At 39.2% G+C, this 19,702-nt stretch overlaps 2 protein-coding genes across 2 annotated transcripts in view; both read left to right on the forward strand.

Annotated features, from left to right (window-relative positions):
* Positions 1-1,052: 1,052 nt before the first annotated feature.
* rab33a (RAB33A, member RAS oncogene family) lies at positions 1,053-8,567 on the forward strand. The gene is made up of 4 exons (XM_046029884.1): positions 1,053-1,540; positions 6,476-6,616; positions 8,095-8,175; positions 8,264-8,567. Exons 1-4 carry the CDS (start codon positions 1,157-1,159, stop codon positions 8,486-8,488), a joined length of 831 nt encoding a protein of 276 aa, XP_045885840.1. The 5' UTR covers positions 1,053-1,156; the 3' UTR covers positions 8,489-8,567.
* Positions 8,568-12,860: 4,293 nt separating this feature from the next.
* Positions 12,861-19,702, forward strand: part of fmr1 (FMRP translational regulator 1) — a 24,558-nt gene continuing 17,716 nt past the window's right edge. The window contains exons 1-5 of the mRNA XM_046029883.1: positions 12,861-13,338; positions 16,821-16,873; positions 16,987-17,080; positions 17,305-17,376; positions 18,979-19,127. Of these exons, the coding sequence (XP_045885839.1) occupies positions 13,288-13,338; positions 16,821-16,873; positions 16,987-17,080; positions 17,305-17,376; positions 18,979-19,127 (419 nt within the window). The 5' untranslated portion in view covers positions 12,861-13,287. The remainder of the gene's footprint in view (positions 13,339-16,820; positions 16,874-16,986; positions 17,081-17,304; positions 17,377-18,978; positions 19,128-19,702) is intronic.

Below are 19,702 nucleotides of genomic sequence, written 5' to 3' on the forward strand. Positions count from 1 at the left end.
ATCAAGTTGTTTTTATTATCAGTATATTCTGCTGCATTATATTTAGAAGTACAGTATTTGGGTTAAATATTTTTAATATATTATCTGGAATCACAATCTTCTTTTGGCAGGAGAGTTTAAAGGTTTCAGGAACATCAGTCCAGAACTAATGATGCATTGGCAAGTAAATGGTATATGGAGAACATAAACTTACAATACGTTCTGCTAATGAAACAAATTACTTTATGCAACTTGTGGTACTCAATACTAGCTTAATTGCTCTTTACAATACCATCAAAACAATAGAATAATCCTATAGGGAAGTTACTTTGTCTGTGACTCTTAACATCTTGCTTGTCACATACAGTATGTGTATTCATTTTTTGGACATTAATTCTTGCATTTATTGTATTTCATTATTTAATAAACGAAACCATCTAAGACATCTGGAGGATAAATCATTCTTTGGTGGAATTGTTAACAACTCATCTCATGTGAGGAGCCCCAACGAGACAGTGGCTTTTTGTAAGGGCTCACAAGTCAGACAGGATGAAAGCTGCTGGTTTAATGTAAAACCTAAAGTGTTTAAAAGGTAAAATATTATAGCTGTAAGTATGGTGGAGTAAAAAGTCATTGTTTTCCTACTGAAATGTAGTAGAGCAGAAGAATAAAGTAGCAAAGTTCTTGAGTAGGCCTACGATTGTTTCTATAGTATGAATATAAAACTGCTCTGTATTTTTCTATAGATATTTATGTATCTGTGTGAGTCGCTGGTGAGTTCATAGTAACCTCTCCAGCCCTCCAATTGTATCACTATAATATTTTACTTTAATTTCTATAGGTAATGTTTTGTCCCTAATAGCATAATGTTAATCTGCTGTTAATATAATAATTTTGAATCAATTTAAATAATTGTCTTCGTGGATTCATTTAGCATCTTACTACAGGAAAAATAAAATTGATTCCATATAAACTATGATTTTCCTGTCTTTTCCAATGCTTCTCCCTTTAAGGCCACACTCAGCTGCTGAAAGCGAGCCTCGTCGCTATTGTTGCATCTCTGGTCTCCTCCTTCCTTCCTCCTCCTTTCCCCTCCCTTCACTCATCCATCCATCCGTCCACCCCTAGATCCGAACCACACAGGCACACCGATTTGCGCATCGCCTCCTCCGGCATAATGACCAACGATTCCCCGGAGGAGGAGACCCGAGCTCCGGGTGGAGGAGGAGGTGGAAAAGGAATCCCGCGGAGAAAACGAGCGGACGACAATGTCACCATCCTGACATCTTCCATGGATTTCCACAGAGCCGGCCGGAGCCGAGCCAGCAGCAGCAACGATGCCGCCCCGAGTCTCACATCCTCCGTGGATCTGAGCACCTCCTCTCTGGAGCTGAGCATCCAGACGCGGATCTTTAAGATAATCGTCATCGGGGACTCCAACGTGGGGAAGACTTGCCTCACCTTCCGCTTCACCGGCGGCAGCTTCCCGGACAAGACCGAGGCCACCATCGGCGTGGATTTCAGGGAAAAGGCGGTGGAGATTGAAGGGGAGACTATCAAGGTAAAAGCAACAGTGGGGCTGGATGGTGATAAGTGGTGTTTCCTCACTCCCCCTCCTCCTACCCCCTCCTTCTCCTCTCTTCTTTTTGTTGATCAGCTGCAGCTCAAAGTCTGCCAGTGGATGACACAGGGCCCATTCTTACATGTTGTCCTCACATTCTGAAACAACAGACTATAGCCTACATTTCACAACACTGAAAATATCTTTAGGGACAAGTATTTACATCTTGGACAACAAATAGCCTAGGCTTTGTGTGTCCTTGGAACCTAAATGAAGAAAACATAACAATGAATGTCATTTGTGTGGCCAGTTGGCCAGTGGGTATTTTAGGGAAATATTTCTATGGAGAAATTCATGTATTATTACAGGTTTGACAATAGATGTTGTACTGTAAATCCAACTTACAGGGGTGCTGCTTAAAATTCTGGTGCCCCCTGAAAACAGCAGAGGGCCCTGAAACAGTCCAAATAATATGATTGGATCGGATCAATCGAGTAGTTGGTAAGTAATATTCCAAGCAAAAACAACAAGAGCATTACTTGGTTCTGGTTTATCAATCAGGAGGTTTTGCTGTTTTATATGATGGTGAACTGAATATCTTTGGGTTTTAGACTTTAGCAACTTAAATACATCCCTTTCCACGTGATAGGGTTTTTAACTATTTTGAGACTAAACTGGACTAAACACTCAACTAATCGAGAACATAGTTTGGGATATGAACCAAGAATTAAATAGTAGTTGCAGTCCTAATTTCAGGTATGTTTTAAGGCACATTCCTATTTTAAACCCATTAATAAAATTCATGTATCCATCCATTTTTAGAACGTAGTGTGTCACATATCATCAGTCTCAGCAGATTCTATACAAGTAAAACCAACAGCATTAGACATGTAGGTCATAGTACTCTAAAGGTATCCTGGTAATTGATGAATTAAATTTTAATGATTTCCAGCATCTGCCAATAAGTATTTAGTAGCAATACTTATTGGCAGATGTAACAAAAATCAATTGAAGCGCAACAATATAATAACAAGCTCACTGAAGTGTCATGATAGGGCTGCACGATTTGGAGAAAAGGTCATGTTGCGATTATTGTGGACAATATTGCGATTTGCGATTTGATTCGATTTTAAAGGAACAAATGGTACTACGAGTCTACTTGCTTAATTATCAAGGAAATACTGACATTTTGAAACGTGGATTTCTCAACTTGAACAAAGTTAAACAACAAACAATATTTATAACAATAACTAGTAAAACAGATGTGAAACAGAACAAGGGGAGTGTGTTGCTCTACGGAGGAGGCGGCTGGAAGCAGCAAATATTGGCACACTGGCACAGGCTCAATGTACATCTGTCTACTGCAGAGTCTCTATCCACAACCCAGAGGAGGAACTGTGCAGGAGTATTAAATAAAGAGTATAATGTTCAGTTAATAGTATACTGTTATATTATATTATAGTATAACAATAATATATTAAATACTACATTCATTAGAATTTCATATTATAGTATACTTTTTTTACCACTAGTTGAATAATAATAATCCAGTTACATCTGTTTCATTTCTGTGGGTTGTTTTTATTCATTTAATCCTTGTACAAGCAAAAAGCTCTACATCGGTCTCTAATTTGTTAATGCAAAGTACTAACTTGTCAATAATCATATTGTTCAACATTTAATGATTTGCTGTAGCACGTCAAACTTTTTTTTATGCCCCGCCCCATCTAGGCTGGGATTGGTCAGTTGACGAAAAGTGAGTAACAAGCACAAACCGGTCTGTGAAAAGTTAAACATGCTGAACAGCAAAAGGAACCAATACAACTAACGTTAAATGGCCAGCGAGCCAAACCCAAACCTTCCTCATCTTCTGTCTGACTGCTTCAGCTGCTGCCGACGTCTCTCTGTCTCACAGAGAGACCGGAGCACCGACCTTGTTTTGAACGATTAGCGGTGGGGAGGGGGGTTACGGTAGGTTGTTGTCATAAAAGTTACTGCTCATAAAGCATTTTTCTTATTGCATGTAGGCTTATCTGTTTTTAGGGGCACATGCGAGAGCCCGGTGTGGGTGGAGATAATGAGAAGACTGCAGCGCACATAGAGAAGAGACTGTCACACACAGTTTTATTAAATTGCACACTTTTTGCGGCTATGTAATCGCACATGTTGACATTGCGATTGCGATTAGATTAATCGTGCAGTCCTATGTCATGACAAATAATACTGGTCAGGATTTTAGTGTTTATATGTGGAACATTTACTCACATCTTTAATCATTCATTTGGATGATCTGTGATTAAATAATAGGCCTTGTACTGAGATCTCTTACTCTGTTGTGTGATGTACACACCATCCCCCTCCTCACTTGGCCAGTGAGCATGCATGCAATCTTGGTATCACACATACACATGCATGTGTAGCCTCCCTTCCCCCCACTTTTTCCTTCAGTCAACAACCTCCAGATGCTGACTCACAAACACACTCACACAGACCGCAAACACTATACCTATTAGGTCAGTGTGTCTGAGTCACTAAAATTCAAAAGGCCTGCTGCACGCATACTGTACGATCAGCATTGTGAGGAAGTCTAAATGTTAAACACTTTTATATGTAAATTTAACTGATTTAAATAATCTTGCAATTTACTACTTGGACTGTTTTCACTGTCTTCGCTATGCGGCTTTGCTGCTGACTTCAAAGCTGGTTAGGTAATGTTGGTACATCAAAATGGTGCATTAAGTAAAGATTAGACCTGTTAGTAATTAGTAATTAACTCTTGCTGTAAGTACAGGCACTGACTTCTTCTTTAATACTCTTTAAAAATGTACTTTTTTGATCCTTAGAAATCCTTAGAGTTTTTCAGACATGCTAGAAGTGTGATCAAGGAAGGCATTGGTCTGCCTGTCCTTTTGGCCCAGAGCAAAATGACCATTCTTTTGGTTGTGAATAGTTATGGTCCCTGGAGGATGATTCCTAATGTTTGGTGACCTCCTGACCTTTAATGCTGTGCCACTGTGAGGACACAATTTCCGCATGCACAGAAGATTTACCAGCAACTAATGGACAGTTTGTCATGAAACTGTCACATTTACAGTCCTAAGGGAATAAGCCCTTTAATAGTAATGACCCCAGAATTTTGCCTTTAGTGCCATTCTCAGGACAAATTCAACAGTTTAAGCCCCACTCTGTTAGGACTCTGAAGAGTAGCAAAGTTGTTAGTGTGTTGGTTATTCTGTTAAATACTCTCCTGCACTGCAACCTCAAGGGCTGTTAACAGCCAGTTGGCATACTGTTTGTATTTAGAGATATTTAGAGACACTTTTGAGTAAAGGATTTGTGTTTTTATTGTATCTTGTGTCATATAATTTGTGTCAACACAGCAGGCAGGTGTTTTAGATCCAGCATGCTCCAGGAACATTTACCACCAAAGCTCAGACAGGAAGCTAAAATGTTGTGTATTTTTGCATCATCCAGATGGTGATTTCATTGCCTCTACAGTGGAATCTGTCATTTTGGAGTTAAAACTAGGCTACTAGTTTTAAAGCCCTTCTAGGTAGTAGGGCTTTGAAAAAAGGATATGATCCAACTCCATGGCAGCACAAGTCAAAATTTCACTCCCAGTTACATAAAACAGGATTAGTGTCTCATAAAAATGAACTTAAAACTAAGTTTTAAGTTTCAATAACTTTATGTAGAAGGCCAATAAAAGTAGCAAACAACAATAAATTTGCAGAGGACTTAAAATAGTATAGATAGACAGATTATGGAGTCAAAATAATGGTAATGATCTTCTTTGTGGGAGAAAATGAACAATATTAGTGTAAATTTGACTTAAGCTTTCTTAATCTGCCACTTCTGAGCGTTTCGGCTGGTTTGGAAAAGCACATTTTCAAGTTGTTGACAAAATTATAAGTAACAGAATATAGATCTGTAACAAAATGAGACATTTGTTTAAAACTCGTATTCATTGATGAAAGGTACATAATGATGAAAGGTAAGTATATATAAAGCATTATCATCAGTTTTTCTATTTTGTGCATTTTCAATTTTCTCAGCACACAGTGTTCAACAAAGACCTTGAAGCTTTGATGTTATGAGCGTCATTAAATATAGCATTCAATCACAGATGCTAAAAAGCTGGGCTTGTCCTTTCAAATGATAATAGCATATACTTCACTGGTTCTTTTTAACTAAAGGCCTGGGCTGAGTGTTGGGAGACATCCATGTTGATATACAAAGTGCTACTGATTACACAGGCATGCAGATACATTCAATAAGCTGACCATTGAGTGTGGTACATGAGCCATAAATGATGTTACTAATTTTCACACATTCAGACATGACTGAATCAGTGCTTCTCTTGTGCAAAGGGGGTAAATAAAGCTCACTTCCTCTTTGTTCTTCTTGACAAATGTGGTGTTTTGTGTTGTTCTGTTTTTAAACCCGTAATTTGTGTCACTACATTTGATACTGACATGCACCACACACTGTATACAGCCCAGAGCACACCTGCCTGAGGCCTTTGTTAATCATTAAGCAGAAAAGCCCATCGTGCTATAGAGCAATGCTCTTTTGAGACCCTGTAGCCAGGAATATCTTAGGATTCCTTACAGCATTACAGTACCATGTACTTATTCTTGTAAGCCCCTATAGGCTTAGACAACTCATTGTAGCCAGATTCATTTTAGTAATTTTCTTCTAATTTACTGAGATAAATCTTTGTTATATATTATTAACTTGGATGACAGGATGCTGTCACTCTGAATGTTGTTATTTTCTCTAACATCTAAATCTAGCACTGAACATAATTTATGACTAGCCTGGATGGTCTACAAACCACACTAAACACTAAAATGCAGCCTAGGAACTCGTACATAGATATTCAGTCTTCCTCAGTCATATAACAACACAGGCGTATCTTTTCTATCTCCGCAGGTGCAGGTATGGGACACAGCAGGCCAGGAGCGCTTTCGTAAATCTATGGTGGAACACTACTACCGCAATGTCCACGCAGTGGTCTTTGTCTATGACGTCACCAAGATGGCTTCCTTCCGCAACCTGCAGACATGGATAGAGGTTGGTAACTGGCTCAATACATTACCGTGGGTTGGCACTGTAATGTTTCCATCACAAAAGATGGTTTGACTCTGAACGCTAATGCTCCAACTGATCACTAAGAAAATTCAATGGGTTTTGTAGGAAAAATCTTTCCGATGTGTGCTAAAATACTGTTACTTCTACTACCTATCAATATTTCTACCATTACCTCTACTGGTATAGTGGCGACTATTCCTTGTAATAATAATTACAATAGTCAGTCATTAGTTACGAGAAGTTGCATTCGCATTAGTAATAATAATAAAATCACTACTAGTTGTGTTAGTAGTAATGCTAGTCATACTAGTAGTAGCAGGTAGTGGTATTTAGGTGATTGTAGTTGTATTTGGTATGAAGGTTAGCAGCAGTCATAGTGACAGCAGTAGTGGATGTAGTGAAAGTAATTGAAGCTGCAGCAGTAACAGAACTTATCTGGGCAGATATTTTGACATGTCATTGCAAAAAGCTCAGGTGCAATGAAGAATACTAATTATCAGCTGCTTTCCATTTAGGTTTGCCACTTTCAGGCTTCTTGGGACACTTCAGTGGCCCTGAGTCATCAGCAGCAGCAGTAGTGCTGGTATTAGCAACAGTTTAAAAATTAGTAAAATGTCAGTAGTACACATTAGGGCTTAACCTATCACTTTTTAACACATCATTTGTTTGAACTAATTTCAAAATGCCCTCGTAAAAGCATTATGTTGTGGATTTGATGTGGTTCTGTAGGAATGTAACAGGTCTCTGTGACACAAGCTAACAGGTGACTTCAGATCTGTAGTCGTGATAACACTACCGAGCAGTTGGGCTCAGTGTATGAATGTGTGTGTGAATGGGTGGATGTGACAGTGCTTTGAGTGGTCGGAAGACTAGAACAAGTTGAGTTAAAACCAAATTTTGAATTTGGTTAGATAAGTACGGACATTTACATTTTTCCCATGTAGGTTGAATTTCAAACAGAAAGTGATACCATACCTCAGGGCACAAGTTCTGTGAGTGATAGTGAAATAGACTAATATTGAATTTATGCTACATGAGAAGAAGCAGAATGGAAAGAGATTTTTATGACTTTGAGACATTCATCCTTTATTCGGTGATGGTTACCTCCAGTACTACACCTGTAGTCAGTTCTTTTATTGATCATGCCATACATTTAACAGTTAATAACTGCATACAGATATATATAGCCCCTTTTTCAATCGGCTGAATCAGTTCAATTAGTGTAGGATTTATTGTATTGTATTATATTGAGCTGTTGGGAATGGGGGCTATGCAGCCATTTTGGCACCAACACTTCTTTTTCACCAAGTGGGACATAAATTCACGAATTCCCTGTAATTACAACTAAGAGGCTGACGGTAAAAACTTTTACCATTCAGCTGCTCATATTCATGGCCACATATCGCTTGAACATGGCCATAGTTTATGAAGTGTATTATTATTATTCTGTTGCGTTCCAGGAGTGTAATGGCCATCGGGTCTCAGCATCAGTACCTCGAGTCCTGGTGGGAAATAAGTGTGACCTCATAGACCAAATACAAGTGAGTGTACTCAAGCAAGGACCACTAATCAATATAATACTTCCTCGATTGAATAAGGGCTTACAACCAAACATCTGTGCTTTCCCAGGTGCCCTCCAACACAGCGTTGAAGTTTGCTGATGCCCACAACATGCTGCTGTTTGAGACATCGGCCAAGGACCCGAGGGAGAGTCAGAACGTCGACTCTATCTTCATGTCTCTGGCCTGCCGCCTGAAGGCCCAGAAATCCCTGCTCTACAGAGACGTGGAGAGAGAGGATGGGAGAGTCCGACTCACACAAGAGACTGAAACAAAGAGCAATTGTCCCTGTTGAGGAAAATGAGGAGTGGGAGGCGTAATGGAGGGGAAGCGAGGCGAGTAACTGTACATGTCAAGGAAGAGAAGGAGAGGGATGATGGGAGAGTGAGGCTAAAACAAGAGTCTTTTAAATTAAACGTTTCTGTTTTCAGAGGTAGATGGGGGGTGGAGGATGACACTATGAGTGTGTGTTTCAAAGAAGAGGAGGATAGGGTGGAAGTGGTAAGGCTTGTGAGGGACTGAAACTGTATCAATATTGTTGTTTTTCAGGAGAGGGAGGAGAGAGGAAGGTGACAAAGAGAGAGAGAGGAGAAAAGGAGTGGGAAATTTGTTAACAATTCTGACATGAGAGGATATTGCCTTTTAGACTACAGTATAATGAAGAAATGCTTCCATTTATTCAAACATAGACAGAAACTGAGTAAATATAAATTCCCTGTGTCCAGTGCCCAGCCACAACACAGCACTATTAACATCATCTGGGGATCCTAAACAGTCTCGATGCAAGGCTGTAATTTCCTAAACCTGCCCTGGTTCGATGTTTGTCACCACCATTATTGACAGCAACACTCTGAGGTAACATATTGCAGCTCTTTAAAACCTTTATCTACTGCCTTAAAAGCTGAACTCTGTCTTTGTTTAAAGAAAGGTTTCAAGAATTTTAGCCTCTCGAGAGGATCTTGGTACAACCAAACACTCTGACAGCCTCTGAAGTGGCATTCGTTTAACGTACCTGATATATCTGTCTAGGTCAATCCTTCACAAGTAGGACAGTTGACTTAAAATCACTGTGAGATCACATAAACATGGGAATGGATAAGAAAACACATCTTTTGTTTAAGTTTATCTGCATAAAATAAGGGGCAAAAAGATGAGCTTAAAGGACGTTTGCAGGAAGACCTTGACAACAAGGTTTCCTGAAAACAGACCATATAGAGGTTGTCAGGCAGCATGTCATGTATCGATTTCGAGGCTGACACTAAGATCCTCTTACGCTTATGCAAGAGAAATGCTCTCTCCTGCAAAGAAGGGGCGTCATGGCAAGGCTCCTTTTTCTCATCTTACCCTGATGCACACAGATCCACTCCATGCTTACCTTCTGGCAGAGTGGCTTATACAGATTCATCTTCGTGTATCAGTGCAGCAACAACCAGTCTTTGCAGTATGTGACTTCAGGAGAGCCAGTCACCCACAGCAATTCCATATTCTATTATGAACCTTTTTTGAGGTAAAAGCCTTCTGTCTGTGTAGGATGGTGTGCTCTCCACATCAATATCACTGCCTCCAGTCTCAGAGAGGACAGGAAAGATGATAGAAAGCTGTCAACCCCTGGATACACGATGGATATATTTATACTGCTCCACAGCCTGAGTCTGGATGTGTGGTGTGAGTGGACATTTCAGCCTGGTGTGCATATAAAGGAATGAGTCCAGGAGAAACGGAGCCATGGATGACACAGGCTGCATGAAACACTGTAGAAAGCCATATTCGTTATTTACTGTTCACAATGATGCAGTACGCTTTACACTGAGATAACTCCCAGCTGGATTGTGGATAGAAGAACACACTGTACATAACTCAGTGTTGGAGCTATTAAGCCTTTGCAATAAGGCATCAATCTACAAGCCTGACAGTTTGATATAGCAGCACACTCACCATATCTGACCCTATTTTAACACTGTAGCCTACTTTTGAGCAATGCTATAAATATATTTGGATACCATATGTTAAAAAAAAAAAGCATTTCAGCCTCCAAGCTGACAGCCTGACGACCTAATTAATTCATCCGATCCAGCAACATAAACACTGTGCAAATGCTATAGTGAAATCCATAGAGCTATTGTCTGTGCTGTTTCACGTTTGTTGATTTTTATCCAGAAATTCTCCTCCTCTGTTCTTCCTCAGTCTCAAACACATTTGTATCAGTAGCAGCAGGATCAAGCAGCCGTCACAGGAGAACAAATCACTGTAAAATACCAGGAGGAGCTCTTCTCTTTCTCATTGTATGTACAGGCAACTAAGATAACATCCACTCCTCTATTTCCAAACCGCTTATTCTGTTCAGGGTTGTGGAGGGGGCTGGATCTTATCCCAGCATGTAATACACGAGAGATGGGTCACACCCTACAACTTTTTATCTGTTAACAAATATCTATGGCTCTGTTAGGTTAGCATAACCTGGCTAATTTAGTCGCTGTAATACATGTAAGATGACTGTGCTAGCTTAATAAGAGGAAAAACGTGGAAAAGACGAATGTGCCTGCATTTCCTTCAAAAACTTACCAGATCTGAATAGAATAACATTTGACTTTGTCTCATATGACTGAAAAGGAAGATATAATTATGTTCATATTAGCATTCATCACTCATTACGGATATGATACAAACAGGTATCTCTTGGTTAGCGTCAGTCCGGCAAGAGAGTTTCATGTCAGTTAGCCTAAACTTTGTCCACGGTGTGGTTACACTCTCTTTCTCTTTTTCAAACATTTGAACTCATAACCACTTTGTATTTTATCCAGGTCTAAAAGTTAAGAATACAAATGTACAGTATGTGTGCTTGCCTTTTTTCCCCCCTGTACTATATTTTATTTATTATTTATATAAAATAAAATGTTTGCAGTTAATTTGGGTCTTTTTTAATAACCCACATTTGCTCTTAAAGGGATGCCTTGACATTTTGAAATGTAATCTTGTAATTTTGTTTATCTGCAAAAAGTCACAATGTTAAGACAAGAAAAGGTTTCTGTTTGTTGAATTAATAAATGTCAAGTACACTCTGTACAACCCATCAGTATGGGGAATGGGTCCTTGTTGTCATCATTTTATTATAATTGTTAAATCTGAGATGACAATGTTTCTTCGCTGTGAGTTTGCTATTGTTTTGGACTGGATATCAGACTGTCTTCTACTATATGTTTCATATTATAACATGTAACATTGTGGTCGTTACAATCTCACAAAGGACTTGTGATAAAACTGCTGAAGAAGCTTCACTTGACTCAGATCCTCATTCTTTGGAGACCGGTTCAATCATCCTACACCCAGCTTTTCTCTGAGTGATTAAACTTAAGGCAGCTTTTGAGATGATGTGCCCCTAAAGCATTAACATGATGAAGTTTTCAGTAACATATCTGCTTGGCCAGATACTAACTTGTGTCCTGATGAAGGTATTTAATGTTAGAGCCTGTTTCCATCCCACACACAGGAACATTTCATGTCTGTTTTTCCATTCCCTTACTCTCTTTCTCTCGTTCTCTCTGCCCTGTATCTTATTTCAACCTTCTGTCCGAATCTTCGTAGTTTATCCCTTGTAGTTTATGCCTGTCTCATATCTCACTGTCAGTGCGTCTATGTTTCGATGACCCATAATACTTTATTTTTTTTTTCTCTTTCTCTGCCTCCATAACTCACTCTGTCTGTCTGTGGCTGGAAAATGTCATTCTCAAGCAGATCATGTGTCCATGAATGAGTGTAGCAGACGAGTGCTGCCGAATGTTGAGAGTGTGAGAAGAGAGGTTAAACAAAAGTCGTACCAGTCATTTCATTCTTCTTCATCTTCTCTGTACTACTACTCTCCAGGTCTACAAGTGAAAGAAAGTTCAAATGTTTAAGTGACTAAGTCTGAACAGTTATCCGTGGGAAAAGGAGCAAAACATTTTACAATTCTAAAGATATATTTAAGCATCAAAACTGTCCTTAGACAACACGGTAAGACATTAAAGTTTGGGGGTTCTGAGGCATGTTGTAAATTTAGTAATGTTGAGATATTCCAGAGAAGCTGGACTTTTTCTAGGATTGGATGATGTAGTTTAATAAATCAGCTATCAAGGGACAGGCATCTGATTGGAAACAGACCAGCAGTTATTTTAATGCCAAAAATATGATCAAATGTAGGGAAATCTGAGTAGATGAGTAGTAGAGATATTTTTTCAGGCAAAGATAAGATCGATATGGCCATACTGCTGGGATAATGCTATCTTTATATTATATCTATACTATTTATTCCCTCTACAACCATCACACTGAACAGATTAAAATAGTACTACACTCTGACCCGTTTAACCTTTTCAACAGTTTCAGGCCGATTCTGTGTATCTTATGTGCATTTTTCTTTGAACTAGGGCAAAGGAAAATTTATGTTACTTTCTGATAGACAATGAAGTTATCCTGTCTTATCTGTGTTGGGGAAACATTCCTTTTTTTGTTGTAGGCTGAATTCAATTCTATTCAATTTTATTTATATAGCGCCAAATCACAACAGTTATCTCATAGTGCTTTTCATTTAGAGCAGGTCTTGAGCGAATAATTTACAGAAACCCAACAATTCTTGAATTGTCCTGCTACGAGAAAAAGGTATTCCTATGGTTTACCTGTGGAGAGCAGCAATAGGCATAGATGAGTGTAACCAGCCTCAGATTTCAGTAGAGGAAGAAAGCAGAGACGTCACATGGAAAGATGAGCAACCAGCAGTAGCTGCTTCACCACTAATCACACAACATTAACATAACTAGCTGGTACAAGCTAACATAGCTTGCTACATAATTCGCCGTTGATACCATACATTCGGAATTACAGATCTGCAAGAAACAAACGCAAGATTCATAGACGGCGCAAAACGGGAAACAACGTTACGGTCACACACAGTTACTGTGGCCTCTTCTTGCATCCAACTGGCAGGCTATTTTGGCTACCGAAAGCCAACGATAGCAAACTCTGCCTTGGCTAGCGTCAGGCTAGCCAGCCAGCTAGCTAGCTAGCTACTAACATCGCTAACGGTGGTTAGCTAGCTAGCGAGCTGTAGTAACTTGCGTCATGGATGAACTAGTCGTGGAAGTGAGAGGAACAAGTGGGGCCTTTTACAAGGTAAGTTTGTGACTTTTCTTGAGCTTTGTCAACTCGGTTACCACACCATATACAAACGTTAGGCCAACTGACATGAAATTGTCTTGCTGGAGGAACGTTAACGCTAGCCAAGAGATACCTGCTTGTATCTCCGGGCCTTGGTGCTTCTGTCCATGTCCCGGTGGAGGCTGAAAATCTGTAAACAAAGCTAACGCTAAGCTGCTGTTGTTACCTCCGTGCTGCTTGTCAAATGTGTTAGTTATTTGTGACACTGACGTTGATAAACTAATGCAGTTGTTGTAGCAGAGTTATTGATGTGATTGTAAAGTGAAGGGCTTGAGTCGGTAGCAGAGGCACAAGTGCCAAATTTCGATCTTGATGTGTGTTTTTTCAAAGTAACTTAATTCATGATAACAGAAGCAAATTGAGTGTTGTTTTGCTTTACCTGCATTTTTCCCGTAGTGGGCAGGTAGTTTTGGTTTTATCAAGGCTGCTGAGATCTTTGGGGTTATTCTGAAGAGTCAACAGGTAGGATGGACATGAATTGTCCTCATGATATTACACCACAGATTAAGGAGAGAGTCTGTTAGTAGCTTGTTTTTTTTCAAGGCAAGGGAGTGTTGCTTATGGATCCTTGGCCAGGTATTGGCATACCGGTGTTATTCCTATGATCAGTGTCAGTTGACACCTATGTAATCTAGTGTACTGAGGTATCCAGATTAAAAATACCCATTGTGAAATAAGTTTTGTTGTGGGATGAAAACCTTGTATTTCTGTATTTTGGGAGTTGTCATGTCAGAAACAAGAAAAGTAGGAATGCCAGAAGAAGGGGGGGAAAAATGATTACTGGCTTTTTATGAACTCATGTTTAATTGGAAATCCTTAATTTGCAAAGCAATTAGTAACTATTGCCACTCACTTTATACAGAAATAAAGTGAGTGGCTATAGAGTGCAGTAAAAGAGAAAGGTGGTAACAATAAATAAAATGGCTTCTGCTCATGTCTGCTGACTGTCTACTTCAAGTTCCACAGCTGATAGCAGACCAATAGATAAACATTAAAGACAGTACCAGAATGACTAGTTTGTTTGCAGAACTAGTGATATAAAATTGTGATCGCTTGTAAGTATTGTCATCTTTCTACACGACGTAGAAGTTTGTTTGCTGCCAAACTAAAGATTATGAATGGGGCAAATGTGCAGCACAACCACAGAGCATTTCGAGATGTTATGAGTGTTGAGTCGGCCTGCAAACCCGCGCTGCCAGCTCCATCGATTGGAATGAATAAGGAAATCAAGCATTTGAGTAAAGCAAATTCCCGAGTTAAACATGTGTCTAGATCAGTCCTCTCTGGTAAATGGTCAAGGCAGCGTTGGCAGTGGATGCATTTTTGTCTCCTAGTTAGGCGTGGCAGTGGCCAAACATAGCACTTTATAGATTCTAACTGTGATTTATGGCATACAGTTTGAATACTGTTTTAGTTATTTGGCAAGCATTGTTATCAAATTATAGCACTAAAAGGCAATTAGACACTTTTCCGAAAATTAGTTGAGCAGGATCCACAAAATGCAGTTTTTCATCACCACTTAGAATAAAAGCCAACTGCTCAACTTTTGCTGTTTGCTGCTGTGGAGCTAAGAGCGAAATAATTAAACTGAACAGCCATGTTGTTCTACAGTATTTGAATTGCTGAAACAAAATCACTGGTGTGGGATGCAGAGGTGTGAACCCTGGCAACTGTAGAGCAACTTTGTTTTAAAAACTGTCAGTCTCTGAGTTAGTTAGTTCGCTGAAGTGTTAAAGGCTTCCTTGAAATGAGTAATAGTAAGTGCAATATAGTACATGTCATTAGCTATATATCTTGGACTATGGTTCATGTTTCAATTAGTTGCATTTAGGTTGTTTTTTTTATTTATTTATTTATTTTTTTTGCGGTGATCCCTGGTATAAATCATTCATTTCCTAAATATCTTCAAATGCCCAGCTTGTACATCGAGCTAGAGGATAGACAGATGTGTTTCTCACTCAGCTACAGTGCTGCTTTACATAATTCACTTAAGAAGAAAGTAGACTTTGGTGGCTGTGTACAGGATGCCAGTCCCAGAGGAAAATGTAAAATTTGTCATGTGTACAGGGTGTAATAGAGCCAAATAGGTTGGAGGTTATTGCAGATAATTTTATTTATAATTTTGTTGTTGTTTTGTGTTGATGAACAGAAAAGTTTTTAACCTGAAAGCAGTTTGTAAGATTTTGTTAACTTTTTGAGTGACTAAGTGAATAGTGGTCGACCTATATGGGTTTTTGAATGGCCGTGCTGATATTTAGAGAGCAGGGTGGCCGATAATATGTAATGCTGATATCAAAACAAAGAAGTCATGCATAGTTCAATTATTCCATGTAGATTACGATCTAATATACATGGTTATGTTAGCCAGAAATGTGTTGGTTTAGATGGAATTTTTATAAATTAATGTAATAGAGAAATACATTGGGTGATGCTGTAGATTTCAGAACGTGATGGTGTTGAAGGGAGAGTGGGGTACACTTTGTCAGATTTTCTCTATTCTCTACAATATAACAATATATATTAAACACTAGCCAGTAATGATTTTTAGATTAGATTAGCTGCCATTCAGGATTAAGCTTTTGCTTCGTTTCATCCATTACTGACCTTCAAGTTGTTGCATGTCCTACTTGCAGTAATTGACACATATGGATGCCGACTGTGTGTACAACCAGAGAGAGACAGAACCAAACCCGTCCAATACCCAAACCAGAGACCGTTCAGAAAGGAGAGGGCACACTTACCCGTGGATGCCACCAGGCACGGCTGCGTCGCGTTGCAGCTGCAGTGCTATAGCCGTGCCTGTTGGAATCATGGCATTAAGTCATTTGCTGTGTCTGTTTCACATGGATTTTGGCACTGCCCCGCCCCTTCTGGAGCCTAGCTGCAGGTCTTGAGTCTATTCACTTCACCTGGAGAAATAAACGTGAGCACAGATTTCGACAAATTCTTTTGCCCCATAGTCAATATTTGACCCATCATTGCAAACCACATATCTTCCAAGCATTATGACACTAACACAGACAAATCAGTAATCAGTTTGAGACCTGTCTCAGCAACACAAACATATCTCTTCTCTCTGTTAGTGCAGAACCGTTGGTCTGGTTTCACTGTAGTGCTGCCGACGTTGCTTTCCAACCAGATAAACAGAACTTTAAACGTGAAACCATGAATTAAAAGTAAAGACTGAAATAAAACGTGTGTTTAACTGGGGAGAGGCGGCTGCGCCCACATATCTTTTTTTTTTATTTTTTTTTTATAGAGCATATTTGCCCAAACCCCTTAAAAAAAGAAAAAAAAAAAACAGTTTCATTGCTTTGGACTTGGGTCAGGGTAGAGTAGCAGGATTATAACCCTTTTACATGGTTAATGCCAGTGTAAAGCTGTATTGCTATTTTTATTAACTAACTTTTGTTATTTCACCTCTTTGATTCTTGTAGGCCTTTGTGAAAGATGTTCACGAAGGATCGGTGACCGTGGCGTTTGAAAACAAGTGAGTAATGCTCATACACAACAAAATATAACCTACTGCAAAATGTCACCTTTTGCCAATGATGCAATTCACACTTGTCTTTGTAAATGTGTGTTTGTGTCCCTCTGTCCCAGTTGGCAGCCAGAGCGTCAGATCCCGTTCCAGGATGTGCGTTTTCCTCCTCCAACAGGGTCCTGCAAGGAGATCAATGAGAGCGATGAAGTCGAGGTGGGACTGATTCAATACTTGTTTCATAAACTGAATATTGCGTTCAGGTGTGGTTTGTTTAGAAAGCAGAGGCAGTCTTAAGTGTGTGAAAGAAGAAATGCATCAGAACAAAATTCTGGTGTGTGTGTCAAAGGGACAGAGGCCTTTTTAATGTAATCATCTCAGGTTCGGGTGATGAGCGGGAAACTTTGTATAATTTACTGTGTGTGTGTGTGTGTTGCCAGGTATATTCCAGGGCTAATGACAAGGAGCCATGTGGATGGTGGCTGGCCAAGGTTCGCATGGTCAAAGGAGAGGTAGGTCTCACAACAGTCTTTATCTAAGTCTGGGTTACAAGTTTTCATCAGTTCATATATAATGTCCCAGAAAAATATAAAATGTTGATAAGGTTCTTCAGTAGTATGATTTACCATCATTCCTCTGGAGGCTGGTATTAATTTTGAGTAGAGGTGGTAGTGAGCTTACTGCCTGTGTTCAAGGTATCACTGTTATGATCAGGATTCACATATCAACTTTTGAAGAATTTAGTTCACTGCTGTGAACTGTTTTTTTTTTTTTACCCCCTTCTATTCCACAAGTTTTTTCCTGTGGCCTGTTTTTATGCTTTATCTCATCTGTCTTTTATATGCTTGGGTGCCCCTGACTGTTTGACTAGTAGTTTTTTGGGGCATCAGAAAAGGGTTTCAGAGCTGAGAAAGAATGTTATAAGTAACATTGTTGACACTGTGCTACATTAGAGACGGGGTGTTTTCCTGGCTCAAAATGAAAGGTGGTACCATCCTGATCCGCGCCTTCAACTGGCTCAAGAAAACTCTTTTTTCTTTATTTTCCTTTTTTACAAACAATGTATTTTAAGAGTTCGAATAATGATATGATTGATCACATTAATGCATGTTTTATTAAAAAAATAAAGGTGTCCTGTTCAACATTAAATCTAATACATAATGTGTTAATTTACACAGTTTAAAATCAAATTTAACATCCGCTCTTGGTTTCATTTATAGTTCAGGGTTCTCTTTCAGTGTAGCTGATGTGAATTCCTGGATATCTGTAGTTTCCCAGTAATATTTGTTGTTTCTTAAGCATGTCATGTGACCTGGTGAAGCTCCGTTTGAGACTGAGAACATGACCTCAAATACTGATATACTGAATATTATGCTTGCAAAATATTATTTAGATGTAGATTGCCTCCTGTTTTGAAGCATTTAAAATTATTTAAGAATAATTGTATTTTAAGTAATCCCCTCACACCTTTACAAGACACTACAGAAAGTTGCAGCTGAACATTTAATATCCTGGAATTCCCAATCAGCTACTAATTCTCTATGCAGGAAAAACCCTGCAGAGAAATACTCCTCTGCTCCTATAACAATGGTGTAAACAAACGGCAACACTTCCCCTGCAATCCAGGCTCATAGTCTGGGTGGAGTCAGCTAATAGGAACGCTAACTAGCTAATGGCAGAGGCAACCGTTAGTAGCAGTGCCATGAGCAGTATGCGCCAGCAGGTGACTTTCATGTTACAAGCGAAAAGATCTGTGTTGCAACATTCCCCTGATACTTTCGTCCCGGCCCTAACAACAACAGTGGAGTTAAAGTTTGTGTTTTTTCCTGCAACTAATTGACCAATGAAAACTTGGTTGACTAAGACTCTTATCGGTTTAGCTGACTAGTAGGGGGCAGCCCTAGCTCTTAGGTCTCTTCCCCTGTCTCTCTTTTTCTTATCTCCCATCCAAGTTCTTTATGTTCTTTAATTATGTTATTGTATTTATATTTTATGTATTCATACACAGTTGTTAGTCATATTTCTTTCCCCGACCCTGCAGTCGCACATTGTGCTTTTCATAATGTGCATAATTGGATCCCTCAGATATTCTCCTTGTCTCTATGTATCTCTAGTTTTACGTAATAGAGTATGCTGCATGCGACGCTACGTTAAACGAGATAGTGACGCTGGAGCGGCTACGGCCGGTCAACCCGAATAAACCAGCCACCAAAAGCACCTTCATCAAGATCAGACTGGATGTGCCTGAGGATCTACGGCAGATGTAAGTTTGATACACATACAGACAGGAAAAGGAATTTGAGTAATGAATTAGTAATAAAAATGCTTAATCATGGATTTTTTTATACAGCAGATAAGTGTAAAGACTAAGAGTTGAGCAAATGTAGAAACCTTCAAACGAGTTTGATATTAAGACAAAGACCTGACTGGTAATACTGAATTTCCCAGAAAGTGCCACATGTAACTCGATCCCTCCCAAGTGTAACATAATAAAAGGCCATGAATGATGATTTTTCCACAACACGTTTTTGGAAATGTTTCACAATAAAAACCTTGTGAAGAAATAAAGGGTTTGTCCACTGAAAGTGATGGGTGCTTTTAATTTGAAACGTCTACAGGAAGTATTGAGTTTGTTTTAGCAACATAATGCAGTAACTTTAACAGGGCAAAATGGATCAAAACGAGGCTTCGTACTTACCCTTTAGTCAAGAAGGATCTACAGTCACCTAAAGGATTATTAGGAACACCTGTTCAATTTCTCATTAATGCAATTATCTAATCAACCAATCACATGGCAGTTGCTTCAATGCATTTAGGGGTGTGGTCCTGGTCAAGACA

This window comes from Micropterus dolomieu, linkage group LG19 (genome assembly GCF_021292245.1).
Source record: "Micropterus dolomieu isolate WLL.071019.BEF.003 ecotype Adirondacks linkage group LG19, ASM2129224v1, whole genome shotgun sequence".
In the NCBI taxonomy this organism is placed as follows: Eukaryota; Metazoa; Chordata; class Actinopteri; order Centrarchiformes; family Centrarchidae; genus Micropterus; species Micropterus dolomieu.

What these genes read in the sequence shown, in the direction of transcription:
- rab33a (XM_046029884.1), top strand. Translation starts at nt 1,157, where the DNA reads ATGACCAACGATTCCCCGGAGGAGGAGACCCGAGCTCCGGGTGGAGGA. An exon ending in TTGAAGGGGAGACTATCAAG is followed by an intron (nt 1,541 to 6,475) that starts GTAAAAGCAACA and finishes CTATCTCCGCAG; the next exon opens with GTGCAGGTATGGGACACAGC. An exon ending in ACCTCATAGACCAAATACAA is followed by an intron (nt 8,176 to 8,263) that starts GTGAGTGTACTC and finishes GTGCTTTCCCAG; the next exon opens with GTGCCCTCCAACACAGCGTT.